Source organism: Aotus nancymaae, unplaced genomic scaffold, assembly GCF_030222135.1.
Source record: "Aotus nancymaae isolate 86718 unplaced genomic scaffold, 86718_ANA_hifiasm-v0.15.2.pri h1tg000040l, whole genome shotgun sequence".
In the NCBI taxonomy this organism is placed as follows: Eukaryota; Metazoa; Chordata; class Mammalia; order Primates; family Aotidae; genus Aotus; species Aotus nancymaae.
In genome coordinates this window covers 2,606,826-2,626,674 of record NW_026988454.1, presented here as the reverse complement: position 1 = coordinate 2,626,674, position 19,849 = coordinate 2,606,826, and the positions used below count along the sequence as shown (strand labels likewise).

Genomic DNA, 19,849 nt, shown 5'->3' with positions numbered 1-19,849 from the left:
TTGAGGTTTAAGGTCAGGAAAGGGTTCTCATAAAATCCAGTAACTTGGAAGGAAGTAGCAGCTAAAATAAAACCAAGGAGTGGACTAGAAGGAAATAATATTAAGTGATAAGACAAAGAAAGCTGTCAACATTAAAAGCAGAACACAGGAAAATAAGCAGGGTGATATCTAAACCAAAGGAAAAGAGTCAGTGAGGGGACAGCAAAGAGACCCGCTGAGACACTCCCAGCAATGGTATGAGCTCAAACCCCAAAGAAAACCAGGGCGGAGGGCAAACAGGGCGATCTAAATAATTCAAGTGTCCCCGTGAAGGCCTAAACAGAGGGAAGGCTTTGTCCCTCTTGACCTTGGCAGAAAGCTCTCCCAGGGCAGAGTTCTGATCAGCCTAGACTCCTAGGCCCGGTACGGAGCAGCTCCCACTCTGCCCTGCCAGCCTGCTGAGGAACAGGTGCGGGAGTGCCCACTGCCCCTGCTGTCTGGTGAAACCATCAAATCACTGTCACAATAGAATAACTCTAAGAAACTGCTGGGCCCCCTTCAGTGGGGTCATTAAATGGCAACACCACTTGAGTCTGCATTTGCACTCACTGGGGAAGCGCTAGTATCTAAAGCTCATGTTTTTACAACAAGGCATCCGGTTTCTTGCTAAAAAGTAGTGATTTCTACCAGATGAAACTGGCTGGGCAGCTCTCCAGTGGTTTAAACAATAGTTCACAACATAAGTATGAAACCATCAACTGCATCAGTCAAAAAGTACATTAAAATAGAAGTGTTGTTTTCCATGTTCAAATCTGCGCATGACGTCAGAAAGGAGTTGATAAGATACCCATGAGGAGTACTGATGCGTGCGATTTTTTTTAATATTCATCGTTTGACATTTTGGGATCTCGTGTAGGAGAAGTAAGTGGGAGGCCAGAGGAAGACAGAGATCAATCAAACTTTGAGGGCTGACAAACGAAACCATGATCCCAGGAGGAAGACCATAAAAACATGACCCCTAAATGAACACATCAACAACAAAGCGAGGCAATTCACCATTAATTCAATGCCACCGCAGTACCTTCTTGCTAATTCTGAAATTTAATTTCTGAAAGGGAAGTAAGTTACGCTATTCAAAAATCAAAACATATAAAATGGGGTAACACTGAAACGTCTCTCGACAATCCTGGTTTTCCATCCTCCGGGATCCCTCCTCCCCTCACCTCCCTTCACTCCCAGCAAGTGTTACATCAACAGTTTCTTGTGTTTCTTTCCAGTCTCTTTATGCAATTACAAATGCAAGTATATGTTTGTACTGTCCTTTCTAACACAAAAATTGTATGTATCTGAGGATGTGTGTGTGCGCGCGCGTGTGCGTGCACGTGTATTGTTTACACCTTGCTTTTTTCATATGACAGTGTATCTGGAAGACCTAACGGACATTCATTTTCACCGCTGCAAATGTTATTTCACCAGGGCCCTACTGGCAGATAGACCATTAGGCGATTTCCAACGTTCTATTTCAAACAACACTGCACCACGTTCATATCTTGTTAAGTCATTTTGCCTGTGTGTATGTCTGAGTGATAAATATCCAGAAGAATTATTGACTCAATGGGTACATGCATTTTTAATACTGATGGATACTGCCAAATTGCCTTCCTCAGTAGCTACACCACTTGATACGTCCACCAGGAAAGTACAGAAGCACCTGCCTCCTCATGGACTTGCCAACAGTGTGTTATGAAGTTTAGGAAAATCTGCAGATGTCACAGGTAAAAAGGCTGCCACCGTGTTATTCCTCAATTGCATTTCTCTTATCGTAAGTCTGAGGAACTCTTCATGTTTTTAAAGAGCCATTTACTTCCCTTTTACTGTGATTTGTCTTGTTCATATCCTTTGATTATTTTTTATTAGGTTATTCTTCTTCTTAGTCATGTCTAAGACCTCTCTTCTTAATCATTTCTAGGAACTCTTTATATATTAAGAAGATTAGCACTCTGCTATGATAGGAGTGTTAAGTGTTTTCTCTAGGACCAAAATTCAAGAACTACAGGGAGTTCTTAACATGGTGTTGGAGCTTCCGGCACGCTATGGGACATGGAGACGCAGGAGAGGCACCAGGGCCTCGACAGGAACATGCCAAGACCTGGCTTACAGGATCTGGGGCAATACCAAGGCATTTCATCTTGTTTTTTTTTTTAATGTGGATTAACTTATCAACCTTTTCTTTACTTCTGGATTTTGAGTCCCATTGAAAGGGTCTCCCCACTCCAAGGCTAGAAAAGAATTTCCTCATTTTTTTTTCTTTTTATGGTTTCCTCTTTTTACATTTAAATATATATACTTAAATATGTATTAAATACACACATATACACACACACACACACACGCATGCGTGCACACACATATATATTCCATTTGGAATTTATCCTGGAGGTGCACTCCATGGAATGATCTATTTTTCTTTTCTTCTAAGTGTCCCCAGATCATTTATTCAGTAGTCTCTTTGCTTTTCCTATATGAAATGACACTTTTATAACCCCTTAGATTCCATTACATGTCTGGGTCTGTTTTAACACTTTTCTGTTCTGTTGCATTCATTTGTCTACCTATCCACATGCCAGTACTGCTTGTCTTAATTCCTGAGGTTTTATAAGTAGGTCTTTAATCTGCCTTTAAAAATTAGATGATATATTTAATCATGAGAAGCAGAGTATAGTCCTAGAAAGTCATGATAACTGGTTAGACAACCTCTGGTCCTGGGACACCAAGAAAATTTTAAATGTATGTAACCCGAGACCCCAATATCATAGAGAATTATCACATCCACGAAGCCATAGGAACCAAGCTCTTTTTTGTTCTCGTCTCATTTTGTCTTTTGAGGCAGGGTCTCCCTCGGTTGCCCAGGCTAGAGTGCAGTGGTGTGATCACGGCTCACTGCAGCCTCAACCTCCTGGGCTAGTTTGGATTTTCATTTTAGAAACAAGGTCTCACTATGTTGCCCAGGCTGATCTACAACTCCTGGGCTGAAGCAAGGCTCCCACCTCAGCCTCCAAAGTGCTAGGATTACAGGCAAGAGCCACCTCGCCAAGCCTTCAAGCCCTTTTGAATATCATTTTAGATGTTTATTTCAGAAGCTGCTAAAACTGTAACACCGAAACACAAATTACATCCTATACAAATAACAACAACTTGAATTCTATACAATCATGCTGCTTTTTCTCCTTCTGCACCAGCCTCCATCCCTCCCTGGACTACAACTCCGCAGTTACCTGTTAGTCTGTTTTTTTCCAACAGAGTGAACTGCTCTTTATACAAAACTGCTTCTTACACAGTACTTACCAACTTTTAAAAGGCCAAATACTCCTGTATTTTGATAAATAATTCATCATATTCAAACACATCAGCCCTTCATAAGCAACACTTTCTCTTTGCTATGCAGAAAATGTTTTCATCAAAGTAAAAAGCTTTTTATCACTGCCCCAGGAAATGAAACTGAGGCATCTAGAATGCTCTAAACACTTATCTCCCTCCTTTACGTCACCTGTGGTGGCTGCTCCACACCAAGCCACCATCCAGCCACTCGGGCATATGAACACGCTGTGTTCACAGTAGCTCAGAAGCCTGGCCACTGATGCCAAGTAGTGTATTTGGATTCCCTGAAAATACCATAAATGAAGCAAAAATGAAGTTTCAAGTCATGCCAGCAACATTTTACAATCACATTATTTATTTAATTACTTATTTCCCTTTAGGAAAATTAGTGTTTTTAAAGGACCGTTTCAATCCTATTCCCTCACTTAAGCACCTTCACTAATTATCGATTCATTCAACTTATTTTGCTTGGCAATGTGCTAGGCACCGAGGTTAGGAAAATGAATAAAACACGCTTCCCACCGCAAAGAACATACTGGCTAACGCGAGACAAACACGAAAGCAGACGATTGTGAGCACCAGGAACGACGGAAGCGCCGATGAGCAGACCACGACCAAGCCTGGGAAGACGCAGGGAAAACGGGTTCCGGGGTACCCGCCACAACCAAGAGGAAAGACTCCTCGTCAGGGGATCACGGTGACACAGAAGCACTAGCCACACACTAAATCATACTCCGGGAAGTGGACAGAGAGTGGAACGGAAAGGCCAGAGAGCTGAGGGCCTGAGAGCTCCGCAAGAGCACAGAAGGAACTTGGACTCCACCCAGGCACAGCTTTCCCCAACACGCGCCTCTACCAGCGGCCCCCCAGAACGCCCCTCATCAGGTCTGGTTCCCTCACGAGCCAGCAACCCCTGGAAAGCAAGGCACAGTTCTCTTGGGTTTCTAATGCCAGTGATGCCAGTGGGAAGCGATGAGCAGGAAACATGCCATAAATATCTGCCTGTCATGATATCTCCCCACACTGTGCCCTCTGGCCCTCCCCACACCTTCCCCAATGCAAAGCTGGACTCAGTGTGTAAGAAAGACCTGATGGACCATGCCAGCTTTCTCCACCCCTTCTCCTTTGCACGAAGCCCCCCAGCCATGAGATCGTTCTACTCCACGGGCCTGACTTCTGGCTGGGCATCTTGCGCCTGGCGCCTCTGTCCAGGCGCTCTCTCCTCTCTGGAATCTTGCCCTTGCTCAGCTCCACATACCAAATACTCTTCCACCCTCAAGGTATCACTCCGACTGGACTCTGCCGGTCAACTTGCATCAAGACGCATGTCTGAATTGTACGCACCTTTGTGTTTGGTGTATGTTTTAAATGCAGCATGTATGAACATTTACTCTGCCAGCTCTTACTCCGACCCCTCCGCACACCATTAATGCATGTCTTCCTCAACTATTAATCTAATGGCATCACTCTCCTAAAAATTTCCCAGTCACTCCTGTCATCCTCCTCACTGTCCAGTTTCTAGCCTCCAGTTCCAATCTCGGCAGGGCTGGGCCATCCTCTGGCAGCTGGCCTCCAGCTCTCCCCACCCTGCCCCTGCCTCCCCAGCTCACGCTCAGGTGGCCAAAGTGCCATCCAATCGGGAGAAACGGGAGTCAGGAACTGGGGAGAGCACTGTGCATTTTCCACCCCCGTCTACCGAAAACCCCAGCAGCCCACAAGCCCCCACACTGGTTCCTTCCAAGGTTCCCGCTCTGAGGAAGAGGTTTCCTTCTCGCGTCCAAAGCCTTCTCAGGTCCTGCGTATCCGACTCGTCCTGTTCTCTTTATGGTTTGTTTCCACCCTGCTTCCTGTTTCTTCAAGGTCCTTTTCTTCAGCAAATCAACATTCCGAAGTCAATTCTCCACGCAGGAAAAGCCGTGTCTACCTGCCCACAGCTGAGATTCAAACAGCCCCGTCTGCCATCCTCACCACACTGGCATCAGGCATTATCTCTGCTACTCCACTCCAATCTCCCGACCAAGGCCATGCCGACCTCCTGGCTGCTGGAACTCACCTGCTCTCTGGGGCATGTGGCTCCTTCCCTCTTGAGGCTCCGCTTCTGAACTCCGGGGCGTGCTACCTTCCATCTCAGGATCTCTCTGGCTCACTCCTTGCCAAGGTGCCCCATGGCTCTGTCTTCGTCTGTCCTATCCTCTCCCACTATTCACTTCTGGTCTCCATTCACGACTGTGGCTTCAACTACTACCTTGGTGTTGCAGAGTCCAAATCTCGCTTTCTAATCCGGTTCATAGCACAGAATTCCAGAGGGCCATCCGTTCAGGTGTCAAACTTCAGCCAGGTACTTACACTGCACCCAGCAATGGTTCATTAACCAACTCCGTCTGTATTTCTCTCAGAACCAAATGTCACTGAGGCATCTATAGACTGTCCCTGGAGACATGCAATCCCATGATATTAGATGCTGTCCCTGCAGTTTCTATGCTGTGGTCTTGATCGATCCTTTGGAGAAATATTCCCAGGCTTTGTTTATCCGAGTGCCTTCCGAGCATCTGCATCTCAGACTGAACACCGCCAAACGCCACGCCTGATTCCACGCCCACCCCACGAGCTCCTCCTCCAGGCTTCCCATCCCAATCCCAGTGAACAGCACACCATTTACCCAATCTTTCCAGCCAAAAACTCAGGCATGGCTTCTTGATTCCTCTCTCTCCCTTAGCTCCCCACATCCAACCCACCTGCCAGTCTCATACACGCTGCTGCCTCCAAACACCTCCTGAACCGCCGCAGCATTTTGCTTCTACTGTCATCACCGTGATCCAAGTCACCATTGCTTTTTGTCTTGGCTATGACAGCAGCCTCCATGACTCCCTGTAACCACAACAACCCTCTTGATTCATTCACCAAACTGCAGCCAGAATGAGCTTCTGAGATCATAAACCATGGATCACCCACCTGCTCAAAACCTCCCAAGAGCCTCTGCTTTCACTCAGAGTAAACCACAGATTTTCCCGACTGATAAAGCCTTCATACGGCCCATCTGCCTCTGGCACTTCATTCCGTGCCACTGTCTGCTGGGCTCAGCCCCAGCAGCACGGCCCTCACCCCGCTCCTCTGCCTCATGAGTCCCCTCTGCCTGGGGTGCTTTTCCCCCTATAACTGCATGGCTGATGACACCTTGTCATTCAGAGGCCATTTCTAAGGCTCCCGGGCAGAGAGACCTGCACAGACCAAGGCCGGGAGCCACACACTACACAGGCCACTCTCAGTGTGCAACCACGGTGCAGCTTTGTTTTGTGATGTTTTGTTTGTTTGCCCGCCTGGTTCTTGTCTACACAACCAGAGTGCGGCACCACACAAGCAGAGACGATCCCTATACCAAGGAGGCTGTTTAACACATAGTAGGTGCTCAACTGTCATACTTCCCATTCTGATGTCTCTTTTCTCTGGGCATGGAATCACTCCCATCCCACCCCCACCACACACACACACACACACACACACACACCCCTACCTTTCCAATCCAGAAACTAAGGAGTCAGATATCTCCTGCCTTACCCAACCAGCCACCAGTCGTGTGACTATCACCTGCTGCCTTCTGCTTGTATCACTCCCCACCAATCATGTACATGGCCCATCTCTGGTTCATGTACATGGCCCCATCTCTGGTCCAGCTCCCACCTCTTCTCACCTCTGAGGACTCTGCCACCGAGACCAGCCCCCTCCCCCAAGTCACACAGAAACCCAACTCTAGCACAGACGACATTCTTCCTACCTGCCTTCCATGGCTGTTTCTATAGAGTCCTCTAAGGGTTCATTTTAAAGTATCCTTAGCTTAGCCTAAAGAATCCCTTCTCCTGTCTTACCACCCAGGTCACCAGCTCAGCCCCTGTCCCAGGCTGTTTTCCACCCTGCCACCTTAGAAGTTCCCTTCCCAGGCTTCTCGCAAGGCGAATGCACTGCCTCTTCCCACCTTGTGAAACCTTTCCAGGACCTCTCAGTCAGAGTGTCTTGTTCTCACTAGCTGCAAAGCGCTCTGCAGCCCATCTGTGGATGGTGAGCGTGTCTGTGAACTCATCCATCTCTCCCGTGAGCCCCATGCTCCTCGAAATAACTGATTTTGTCTCATATACCTTGGAATCCTGAGTCCCTAGAACGGAGGCTCATACAGAGGAAGCTTTCAAAGAGTGCTTATCGATTTCTCAGTTTCTTGAAGACAGGCACCATGTTTTGTTCTGTTTAGATTTCTTTTGGCTTTCATCTTTGAATTTCCAACACAGGTATTTGAGTACCCTCCCTGTGTGTGTCAGGCACTGTTAACAGTCTCAGAGAAACAACCAAAAGAGACACCCGCCCTCAGGCTCTCACGGACCTTCCCTTCCAAAGAGGGAAGGCAGGCAATAAACAGATAAGCCAAGAAGTGAGCAAGATAATTTCAGAAAGTGGTGAGTGCCACAAAGAAAACAAGAGTACTAGAACCTTCTGCTCTCCGCGCAAGATTAGCAGCTCTTCTGTCCCTGTGGAGTTTTCCTTTAGACAGACTTAGAAAAAAGATCAGCTGGAGGAGCCTAATTTACATTTTAAAAGGAAATTAAAATGTTTTGAATTACAACTAAGAGTTTTCCTTTTAAGGGAAAATATTCGTTTTACATGAAAATTATTTTTTCTCTCAGATTCCATCAGCTGTTTTGAAACAAACAAAAATTAACAATGTATTCGTTGGTGAAATGTGCACCCCACTATGTTTAACCTGCTTTATAGTAAACAAAATCCTCATATTTGCTTGACTACTGCACTGAATTTTTTTTCCTAATGGAGTGAAAAAAGTTTTATGTGCAGAAATTATCTAAGACTAACAGACTGGTTGGGATAGCGGACAACACCATCTTCCAATGTTTCTACTGCTTTTCATTTGCTTTTTTAGGAATTATCTTTGTCCATGCAGCCTTCTCAAAATTAAAAGTGGAATTTCATGAAAGTAAATATTAATAACCAAAAGAATCCCATCAGTTTCAACAGCGCTGCCCTTTGGCCTTAAGTTCTTTCTGATTTCCCAACCAAAAAAATAGGTCACCCTTCCACAGAGGGCTGAGGTCTGAGACACTCAGGTCAGCACACCGGCTCTGCAAGGAGAAGAAGTCACAGCCTTGCTTTGCTCGTCATCCATAGCTATATCCCAAGTCCTTTGAGGGACCTGTTATCACTATTTTAAATCTCCCTCAAGCAATTTACACTCAGGAGGTTCTCAACAAGTATCCACGAGTTGGCCGTTGGCTGATTTAGACCCATTTCTACTGCTGAGTGTTGGTCTGGCATTCTTCTGCAACCTTCCTCTCCCTGAGCCCACAAAGAGAAGCCAAAGGCGAAGCCTAGTGTAGTTTGTATGTGTTAAATGCATTTGCTCTTAAAAGAGATCATATTTATCTCAGTTTGTTCAAGCGTCAGCCACACAGTATCTTATGTCTCAAGAAACAGTAAGAGCGGTCACTGAGGAGTGTGGAGCACATTTAAACTCCACAATTCCTGGGAATACACACATCTCCTGTTTTGAATATTTGGGAAATACACAATCAGTTGTAGTCTGAAGATATCTGCAGTCTGCATTCATAATTTTTTTCCCATCTTATTTTCCTCACTTTCATGGTATCCTCCTTGACCAACCGGTTTCCTTTGTCTCTGTCTCTTTGTGTCAAATGAGTAGCTAACCGGGAAAACACAGACATCACAGAGAGCTGGGGGCGGATTTGTGGCTCCTGACTGTCCTCCTTTCCACAGGCGGGCAGGCATGCCTCAGAGCTCCTGATCTCTGCAGCCTTGTGACATTAGAGCAGTCACACTGACCACCAGCGCAGACAACCTGAGTTGTCTTTTCCAGAAGACCAAATGCCACTCACACTGGTCTGTCCAACATGACTTCTCGGCTCTGCACTGCACGAGCAAGCGCCAGACTCTCCAGCCACAAGACTGTTTCCTACTCCAGTGGCAACTTTCGCCACAATGAAGTGTGAAGCTGGGTGCCTGAGGAAGACCCCAGAGGTCAGCAAGTAGCGGCACATGGCAGGACATGAGGTGAAGTCAGGAATGACCTGATAAGGACAGAGTAAAGGCATTGGGCATGGTGGCCACTGACCCCCGGCATTAACGTCAAACCTGCTTCTAGGGGGCTCCGTCTCTCTCACTGGTTGGCGAACACCTCCCACAGCAGCTTCCTGGCTTCTTTTTTTCCGTCTCTGGGGCCTGGCTCCTGGCAGTAGCTCTTACTAAGTGTTGTTTGGTGCATGAGTGAGCAAACCAGCCAGTCAGTGTGAAGAGCCAAAACGCAGAGCTACAATGGACAGGAGCGAAGCTGGCACATCATGCCTTCCATATGTGATTTGCTTTTGATGGTAACAAAAATAAAACCAGCATTCACCAAACCATAACTGGACACAGCAGCCCTTACATGTCCACCTGCATATCAGACCAAGAGGAGATCAAACTGAAAGAAAATAATAATAACAACACTCAACAGCTAGACACAGCTGTCTGTGTTTGGGCATTGTTACATTTTTACAGAATCTAGAAATTATTTTTCAGAAGGCTGATTTTTTAAATGGCAAATATCACAAAACACTGTCCAGCTTCAGTATTTTAGCAGTTCAGACCAGTGGCTTGTCAGGCAGCAACAGACAGAAACAAAGACCCAAAGAGTGGAGACAAGCAGGTCAGAGCAGAAACTGGCTACTCTCCTTTAAGAATCAGTCTCCCTTTCCCAAGCTGGAGTGAAGTGGGTCTGATAATAGATTTTGTTTAAAAGTATCTTCTCATTTACTACCTTAGTCATGTCCCAAATGAGACTGTCCTAACCTTTTGCTCCTGTTCAAGCCCAAAGCTACTGCTCTGGGCAGGGCAGGATGTGGGGCGAGGGGTGAGGGGACCGCTCTTGAGTGTCCCCTGACAAGTGTGGTTTCTCTGATGCTCCTGCTTCTCCTTGCTGGGCCTTTCTGCAGAGTAGACCCTTCTACTGACCCTTCTCCTCTCCAGGGATTCTGTCTTTCTAAAGGGACAACCTGCTAGGAATCCCCTGGGAGGATTAAGCCCTCTACCTAGAGCCACAAATCTCTGTTCCCCTCCACAGCATTGAGCACGGCCCTGAACACAGGTGCCAGCAGCTCCAACAGAAGCTCCAGCATCTCAGGACCACGGGCTTTTCCCAGAAGGCTACAGTCCTGTGTCTCAGTCGCACCACCGCCCGCCCCCCCCCCCAGGATAGCCTGTCACTGCAAGGTAGAGCAGACTTCAACCCTCCACTCCAAGTCAACAGCCAACTGAGAAAAGTTAAGATGTTTATTTTTTCAAAAAAGAATTCACAAGCTCACCACTTAGGGGACCGGGAAGAACCCCAGTCCTACTACAGGCCTACAGGCTGACCCCAACACCCCGGGAGAGCTGGTGGGGCCCCATACTCTCTGTACCATCTTCGATGCATCGCCATGGGGGTCCACTTCAGTAAGGAAAGTGCTTCTACTGACCACATCTCTGGCCAACAGAGAAGGCCACATCTCTGTCCACGGACACCCATCACCAGACCCCTTTCCCACCTAGACTGCAGTGGGTGTCTAGACCGCAATGGGCAGACACGTGGGGGAGGACTTAGGGATCAGCTGGGAGCACCGGGCCAACACCCTGCCAGCCAATTAAGTGCGAGCAGCCACTCGCGACCGGAGCCCGCGCGGGTGTGCGAGAGGCCACTGACCACGAGGCTTTCGCCGTGGACTGGCCCCTGCTAGGGAAGCGGGGTTACAAGAAGTGGCCAATCCCGGCGCGGACACGCTTGCCAGGCCGGGGGCTGCACCCTAAAGATGCCTGGGCAGGCAGTGGGCCCGGATCAGCTCCGGCCGCGGGGAGGGGCTCAACCTCGCGTGCCCTGGAGACGCGGGTCGGCCCAGGCCTGGGAGTGAGCAGCAGTTGGGAGCGGGAAACCGAAACAGCAATCCTGGAAGAGCGTCTGCCCTGAGAAGGCGCCGCGGAAGCGCGGTTCCTGAGCGAGGCGCAGACAAAGGCTTGGGTGCGCACGCGGTGAACGGTGGCTCCGGAGCGGAGCTCTGGGCCGCGAGGAGCCGCGCCCGGCTCGGCTGGCGCCGGAGTCGCCCGGGGGACCCATGGGCGCGACCTCCCGGACCAGGATGAGCTCCCACCCAGCCCCACCGCGGTCTTCCCGTCCTCACCCTGCTCGCCCTCCACCCGCGACGCCCCCCTCCTCTGCGCACCGGGCGCCTCCTCTTTTCTCACTGTCTCCCGCCTGCCTGGTTCCTTCTAGCGAACCCCTGCCTTGACTTTTCTGCTCAATCTTGTCCCTCACCAGCGTGACAGGCCTTCTGCCACCTCTGCCCCAGCGCGCTCTCAGCCCCGCGCCCGCGGGTGGCGAGGAGTGGCGGCCACGCCACAGTGGGCCCGGGGGCGCATCCCGCGGGTCGGAGGCGGCGGCGCCTTTCTCTTCCACCCTAGCACCCCATTGTCTTTCCCTTTTCTCTACCAGCCCGGACCCCAGAGAAGCCCCAGGACCAACAGGACGCGGCCTGGGGTGGGAGTGCGTCCCCTGGGTGGAGGTGCACTGGTCTCCACCCCGCCACTCCATGCTATAGATGACGACGGTCACTGCGCGGGGTGGGAGGCCGGGCGCGCCCACTCCGAGTCCCAGAGAACGGCGGTGCCTTCACGATTGGAAGCGCAGGGTTCCGAGGCCCCGGCCTCCCTCACCCCGGCTACAGGGACCGGGTGGGCTGGACCCCCAAGTGGAAGGAAGCGCGTCTGCTTCAGCCAAATGGCCAAAGGCTCAAGAGGGAGGAACCTGGCTAAGTGGTCACAAAGTTGAGAGTATAAATACGCGCCGGAGGAGAGTGGCCAGAAACGGCAAGAGGGGCAGAGAAGCAGGCGGCAGGTCCTGCTCGAAACGCCCAGCTCCCGCCGCCCTCCTGGGCTGCCCTTCCCCCGCGCGCACGCTGAGCCTGGGAAACCCCGGTGTCCCCGCGCGGCCGAAGGCTCCCGCGCTCCTCCAGGGGTACCGGCTCCTGCCCCTCCAGAAAATCCCGCTGAGAGCTCCAAGCCCGGACACCGGCACCTCGCTCGCCACCCGCTCCCAACCCAGCCGCTCAAGCCCCCAGCCCGCCCCCAGGGACGAGGAGACGCCCCACCTCCGGGGAACGGGGAACAAGCCACTTACTGGGGCTCAGGAAGCACTCGGTCAGCCTTCGGAAGCAGCTCGCATTATTAGAAGGTCCATCTTCCATGTCGGAGCCGAAAAGCAGCGCAGCCGCGGCGGCGAGAGCGAAGCCGGCGCCCAGGGGACGCCGCGGAGTTTGGCCGCCGCCGCCTGGGCCAGCGCCGGAGAAACCGGGGGAGCCCGCGCGGCGGGCGGCCGGGCCGAGGGGGAGCCGGGGCGGCGGCGGCGGCAGCCGGGGCCCGGCGCGGGCTGGGAGCAGCAAGCCCTGGAGCGCAGGCGAAAGGAAGAGCCGCCGCCGCCCGCCGCCGCTGCCACCGCCGCCGCGGTGACTACTGCTGCTGGGGACGCTCAAGGGAGCTGCCTCTTGTCCTCCTCCTCCTCCTCCGCCAGCATCGCCGCCTCCTCCCGCCGCCGCCGCCGCCGCCGCTGCGCCCTCCCTTCCTGGGAGACGCACGGGGAGGTGAAAGGCAGCTGAGGAGGGGAGAAAAGAGGGGGGCGGCGGGGGGGGCGGCGGCCAGAAGTAAAAGGAAGATGGAGAGGAGGAGGGGACCCGGGAGGAGAAGGCGAGCGCCAAGGGAGCGCGGGCCGCGACCCAGCCGCAGCCGCCGCCGCCGCCGCGCGCAGAGAGGGCGCCGGGGCCCCCCGCGGGGCTGGCGCGGCCTGCGGAGGAGTGGGGCGGGCGCGGGGGCGCGGCGCGCTCTGCCCGGCCGCGGCCAGGCCACTCGGGGGCCGGGCCCGGGCCCGCCGCGCTCCCCCCGCCGGCCGCGCTGCGCCTGGGTTCCGGGCGGAGTTTGCCCGGGCCGCAGCCCGGCTGGTCCCCGGCCGTTGGCGGGGAACCCTGGGGGCGGGGAGCGAGAGGCTCCTCGGGGCTGGCCATGGTTCCTCCCCGGGCCGCGGAGAGGGCAGGCCGCTGGCTGGCGGGTGGGCGGGAGGGGCGCAGCGGGCTTGGGCTCGGTGGGCTCCGCCCCCGCAGGACCTGCCCACCGCCGCCGGCCGCCCGAGCCGCAGCCTGGTCCTTCTCTCCGGTCTTCTGGTTTCTCCCAGTCCAGTCTTCACATTGTGCTTGGCTTGGGCTGCGGAAGGAGCCGGAGCCGGGGCCTGGGCCCCGGGCCAGGCCCGGTCGACGGCTCCCGGCTACCCGCAGGCGCGCACAATTGGCGCCCTCCTGAGCCGGAGCGAGGGGCGGCGGAGACCCTCCCCGCAGGCGAGGCGTGGTCTGTGAGCGCTCCGGCGGCTGAGCCTCGGCTGCGGCTGGAAACCAACGGAGAAAAACCCCGCAGTGCCGCTGCCCGTGGAGGCGGTGGTGGCGGCGGCGGCGGTAGAAGACGCCCACTGGCGGAGCAGGCGCTCCCCACGCCGCCGCCTCCCGCGCCCACGTAGCGCGCCCCGCGGGACGCGGCCCCTGCGCCAGGCTCCGGCACCCGCGTGGCCCTCGGCGCGCCGCCTGCATCCCGGACCCGAGCGGACGGGCAGAGCAACCGCTGCGTCTCCTCCTGGCCCTGTCACATCTGGGTCCGGTGTTCGGGATTCTAAATACTGAGTCCCGCAGCGGTTCCAGCTGTGCGCTGCTGGGCAAGCCACGTCGGCCTGCCGGTTGCCCCAGCCAGGGAATCCTGCTGGTAGCCGGCCAGCAGCTCCAACCCTGCTGTGCTCAGTCCGAGCTCTCGAGGGAGAATTCCAACTAGGACCTTTGGTCGGAGTTTAAATGAACACTCAGTGTTTCCCATAAACTAGGGTTTCAAATACGGTTCCTCACCAGGACTCTGTCTCGGATAGTCACTTTAAAACGAACTTCGTCTGCACAAGCCCAGTTTGCATTGGTTGGGGTTAGAGAACGGAAAGGGTAAGCTGTGGCCAAAATGAGCAAGACCATGAGATCATTGCCCCCAAACCCTGAGGCTGCCTTGCCATCTGCGGCTTTCTTGGACACCCCAGCGGGTAGTCACGAATCCAAGCAGTTGCCACTGAAGGGAAATGAGCCGCCCAATGGGCGCTCAGAACTAGGAGCCGCCAGAAGTTTGGGGAAGTTGGAGCACAAGGGCGCACGGGTGCGCAGGTGTCCGCGTTCGGGCAGACACACGGGGCGGGGGCACCACGGCGCGCTGGGTCGGAGAAGAGGCGGTGGGTCTGCTATCCCACGGTGGCACGGGCTGTCCTGACTCCCAGGACGAGGTTATTTTCCCCGGAGTGGAGCACACGCGCCAAAGCCCAGCTTTCACGAAGGGCAAAGCGGTCACCCAAGCGCGAGGCGTGCTCTATGGTGCAGCAACTGGGCTGGCCGAGAGCCCTGGGCTCCCGCTGTGCGCTGGGTCCTGGGGCCGTTTCTTGCCCTACACGTTTTCTTCTCTCTATCCAGTTGCACATGTATTTTTATTTTGAAGCGCGCTCCAGATTCCTCACTAGTCAATTCTTTCCCCGACTCCCATCCAAACTCGCCACAGTGGAAAATAACACTTTTGTATTTGCACAAGCTGAGCAGTTGGGATGCGAGGGACATGTTGGGGCTCCCCTCCCCGAGTAAAGTCCACAGACGTCTCCGCGATTCCCGGACAGATCCTGAGTGTCGCGTGTAACGGGCATCAGCCTTGGCACTCACTGGGTCAGAATCCCTACATTCGTGGAAGAAGAAAATGATTGTGATGACTCTTACCTCAGGGGCGCTGCCCTTGTTTTTGAATTTTTTTTCGGCAAAGAAAAAACTAGAATGATTGAGCCGGGCTGTCGGCAGCCTCCTGGCTTGACGCTTCTCCGGCCGCGCAGATTCCACTCCGCTTACTTTGCTGCGAGTCTGGAGTTTGTGCCGTCGCGCCTGGACCAGGCAGGAAGGCTCTGGGGGCGGGCTGCCCGCACATTTAGGAAAGACACGTTTCTCCTCAAGTGTTTATTGTTCCTTCCTTTACACGCAAAAATGTTTCTCGTCATTTAAGTTTCATTATTTGCATTTTGAAGTTATTAAAACGATTTTTTTCAGTTCCAAGAAAATATACATTTAACTTGCCTATAAGCCCCCTTGCGGGCGCAGGAGACAGGGTGGGAAACACCAAATATTTGTCCCGGGAGTCCTTGTTAAATAGGGAGGCAAACTTTGGAATTTTCATTCACCCTTTCCCAGAATCTACCTCCTGTTTACCTTTCGTCCTTCTTTTCTCCAAGTGCTTGCTGGAAGGGATGTTTTCCTGGACAAATTAAAATCACAAAGCATGACAACGGGAAAGGAACAAGTTGAGGAGGGGTTTACTGATTAGCTGTGAAATTTGGATGCATGGTCTCCCTCCTTCATACTAGTGTCCGCGTTTGTAAGTCTCAGAGGCATTCAGCCACTTTCTTTTCTTCATGAACTTTGCTTAGTTGAAGACTTTAATGACAAAGGCGCAGACACACCGGCTCCGTCACTCACCTGTGCTCAGGTGCTGCGGCGCCCGCCGGAGAACGCGCTGCTTGTGGATTCCTTTCCTTCCCTTTGGGTTTCTTTACTAATACATCAGAAAGAGGAGAAGGCTGTGACACTACATTTTTGTTACTCCAAACCTTTTGTGAATAAACGCACCGGCCCATAATTGAGGGAACACTGTATTCTGAAAGTTCCCATAAAGGCTGCAATATAGTTAACATGGCAAAATGTTATTAGACTACAGGGCAATTTAAGCATACTGTCATTATCAGGAGTAGAGGAAGAGCGATGGCAGAAATTCACAAGGTTGCAGTGCTCTCGGTAAAATAAACAATTTTCCATACTTTCAGCTGAGGAAATGCCAAGCACAGAGTTTGCAAATGTTGCAAAGAAAAAAAAACGTTGCAAAGAAAAAAAAAAACTAAGTAAAAGAATATTAGGAGGGTAGTTAACACCAGTAATGGTGCCAAAATAATGATGACCATTACTACTAGTTCAACATTTAAAAATAATATAAAACATTTGTCTCTGCTTTTTACCAAGGAAGATGATCAAGAGTTTTGTATTGCTAATGAAACTTTCAATTAGTGGGCCTATACAACCGTAACTATATGTAAATTCTCCAGACACTCTTCTACATGTTGTTATTTTTAAATCAAGTTAATTCTATATTACTTTTAGTATTTATGCCTGACGTTTATTTATAGAGGAAATAATACCTGCCTGATTGTCACTTAATTTGGATTTTATGTTCTTAAAAACGTGAGTCTAGGTAGAGCCTAAGACATTTTTAAATGGGGATTTTCCCCAAAAAAGTATGAAATTTCTTCATGATAATTTAATCATGCATCCATTTTTAATAACATAAGAGTTAGGCTTGTAACTAACATTGTTAATATTTTATGAACTTTGGTAAACATGCAGTTCTGTGTCTTAACTGATTTTATTTTACAGCTGTGGATATTAGTGCTCACTGTTGTAAATTTCACATCATTGATTCTTAAAAAATCTCTTTCCTTTTTAAATGATAATAACATTTCTTTATGAACATATAAAAGCAAAGAAAACTAAATGCTAAACTCATCTGCTTATACAGATGTCTACCAAAATGCACGTTCTCTTTACCATGACTTTCATTTTTCTAACATTTAAAAGGCATAGCAAAATAAATCATAAGCAAGTGTCTATTGTTCCTAAGTCCAATAACATCATGTGAGTTTTATCTGTCTGACTTTTTCTATTTAATAGCTAGTAAATTAGCGTGAATATCATTCAGGTGTGATTGTCATATCACACAAACTATCTCCATGTTAATGAGATACTTTGTTTACTATCTAGTGTCATTAAAATGGAGTTAGCTTCCAGGCATTCACTCACATCCTCCCGACCTCCCACCCCACAATCCCTCACTACTAGATTTTAGTTTGTATTTCCAGGAAGTTTCCTTCAATTTTTCTCATTCCCAATTCATCATAGCTTTGTTGTCTAGACTCCTGGAACTTATGTATTTTATCTGCACGTATCAACATGTTGGGTTAAGTCTCTTGTTAAGAAAGTTAATGCATATGTAATTTCCATTGACAGCTCCATTTTAAACAGCTTGACATCAGGGAGACTGCCTGTCCTACTATTCATACCTTTAATGAAGACCAGTACACAATAGGCACTCAATAATTGCTGGTCTTCCTGTCACCTGAATGCCAACTGATTACAAATTTCCACTAGTATTGATGTTAACACATCTTGACCAAAGTAAGGGATACCTTACATTGTTGATACCTTACAGTGTTGTTATAGTCAAACCTAAAATAAAAGGCCATTATAATTCTAGTTTAAAAAATATTATTAAAGTCAATACTTTACAGGGGACAGCCTTGGAAACAGACTAAGATGATAAAAACAACTCATTTAGGTACCATTAATATTCCTAGATCTTCAGTTTCAGTTAAATTGTTTTTGTTTTAATGTTTTATTTCCATATGTTTTTGGGGAACAGGTGCTATTTTGTTACATGAGTAAGTTCTATAGTGGTGATTTACAAGATGTTGGTGCACCCACCACCCGAGCAGTATGCCCTGAACCTGATTTGTAGTCTTTTATCCCTCACTCCCTTGAATTGTTTTTATTAATTCAAACCAATTAACAGTAAAACAAATTGCAATTGTATTATCACTTTATGTTATAAAGCAGTAAAAACCAGTATAGATTACATTATTATTTATTTAATAAACATCAGAATAGTTTTTATTTTTTTAATTATAATTAGTTTCTAACTTTCAATTTTTAATTAAAATTAGTTTCTAATTAGAATATTTTTGATGATATGCAAATGGTTAAAATATTAATATTTCAAATATTAATATTTGAATATTTGAATCCATTCTTAAGAATCCATTCTATCTGAGAAAGGGGTTACGTGTGTTTCTTTCTTTCTTTTTTAAAAAAGTTTCTTTTCAGTGAGAGAAACATGTTTCTTGATTAATGTAAGATCCAAGTGAAGATTTTCACTAATCAAAAGAAAGACATTAATTATCTCCTGAAAATAAGCTCTGCATAATGGCTGTAAGTGTCTAGCTATGAAGATTCTGGTGTTAAAAAGGTATTGCTAAGGTTATGTAATCAATACTAAGTTCTTGTGATAACCATGAGATTATTAACTCTCTTATGTAACACTGCGGTGTTATGACACAGAAGTAGATTTCAAAGATGTTGCCATTAAAAAATATCAAGTCACTGTAGAAATCCATTGGCATTTGTAAAGTGCTGAAACAGTTTTCAGTTCTCAAAAACAGACACAAGTTAGAACACAACCATGAGTTCTGTTTAAATAATCAACACTTCACCAAACTTTTACAAGTCAAATATATCAATTGTGCTTGAGACTGTGTTTTAAGAATTAAATAAAAGCAGCGTGAGAGAATTATATCTCAATAAGAATAATAAGCCTAAAAGAAACAAAATGCTTATTTAAGAAAACTAAAGTCCAGTTGAAAGCATTTAAGTAGAAAGTGGTCATAGATGGACATTCTGGATAAAAAGGTTTGGCTGGGCAGACGCAGTGGCTCACACTTGTAACCCCAGCACTTTGGGAGGCTGAGGCAGGCAGATCACGAGGTTAGGAGTTTGAGACCAGCCTGGTCAATAAGGTGAAACCCCGTCTCTACTAAAATACAAAAAATTAGCTGGGCATGGTGGCAGATGACTGTAATCCCAGTTACTCGGGAGGCTGAGGCAGGAGGATCACTTGAACCCAGGAGGAAGAGGTTGCGGTGAGCCAAGATTGCACCACTACACTCCAGCCTGGGCGACAGAGCAAGACTCTTGTCTCCCCGCCCAAAAAAGGAGGCTTGGCTGGAGGCTGAAATTATAAAAGATGGTATGCCCTGATTCCTATGGGGACTTTTCATACAAATGTGTACACAGGTCTCATAAGGGTTGCCAAAATTACCACTGAGTTTGTGTCACCATGATACTACCTCAGTGCCCACACAAGCTACTATGTGATGTTCGAACTGTGTATTGTTCATGTGCTTGAAATAAGTAGTTCTTCTTTCATTACTCTTGAATCTTTTTCTTGCAAACGTGTTAAATTTTGATAACCCAATGTTTGTAACAGGTCTTGACATGTATACAAGGGGTTTGATGTAGTTACAGAAGGAAATATTGTTGTCTCTTCCAGATTTGTCTCAGGAGTAAGGATCAAAATGGCTCATTTAATCCAAAGAATTGGAGAACTGATTCCTTTCTCTTTACAAAGAAAGAAAGAAAGAAAGAGAGAGAGAGAGAGAGAGAGGAAGTAAGGAAGGGAGGGAGGAAGGGAGGGAAGGAGGGAGGGAAAAGGGAGGAAAGGAGATAGGGAGGGAAGGAGGGGGAGGGAAAGGAAGAAAGAAGGAAGGAAAGAA

General features: G+C 49.2%; 1 protein-coding gene across 4 annotated transcripts in view; it reads right to left on the bottom strand.

Annotated features, from left to right (window-relative positions):
• PDE10A (phosphodiesterase 10A) overlaps positions 1-19,849 on the bottom strand; it is a 661,629-nt gene that overhangs the window by 317,927 nt on the left and 323,853 nt on the right. Inside the window, exon 1 of one of the 4 annotated variants that reach the window (XM_012451021.2) lies at positions 12,557-13,433. The exons of the other annotated variants lie outside the window; for them this stretch is intronic. Coding sequence (XP_012306444.2) covers positions 12,557-13,433 — 877 coding nt within the window. Of the gene's footprint in view, positions 1-12,556; positions 13,434-19,849 lie in introns of those variants that run through there. 4 annotated transcript variants of the gene reach the window in all.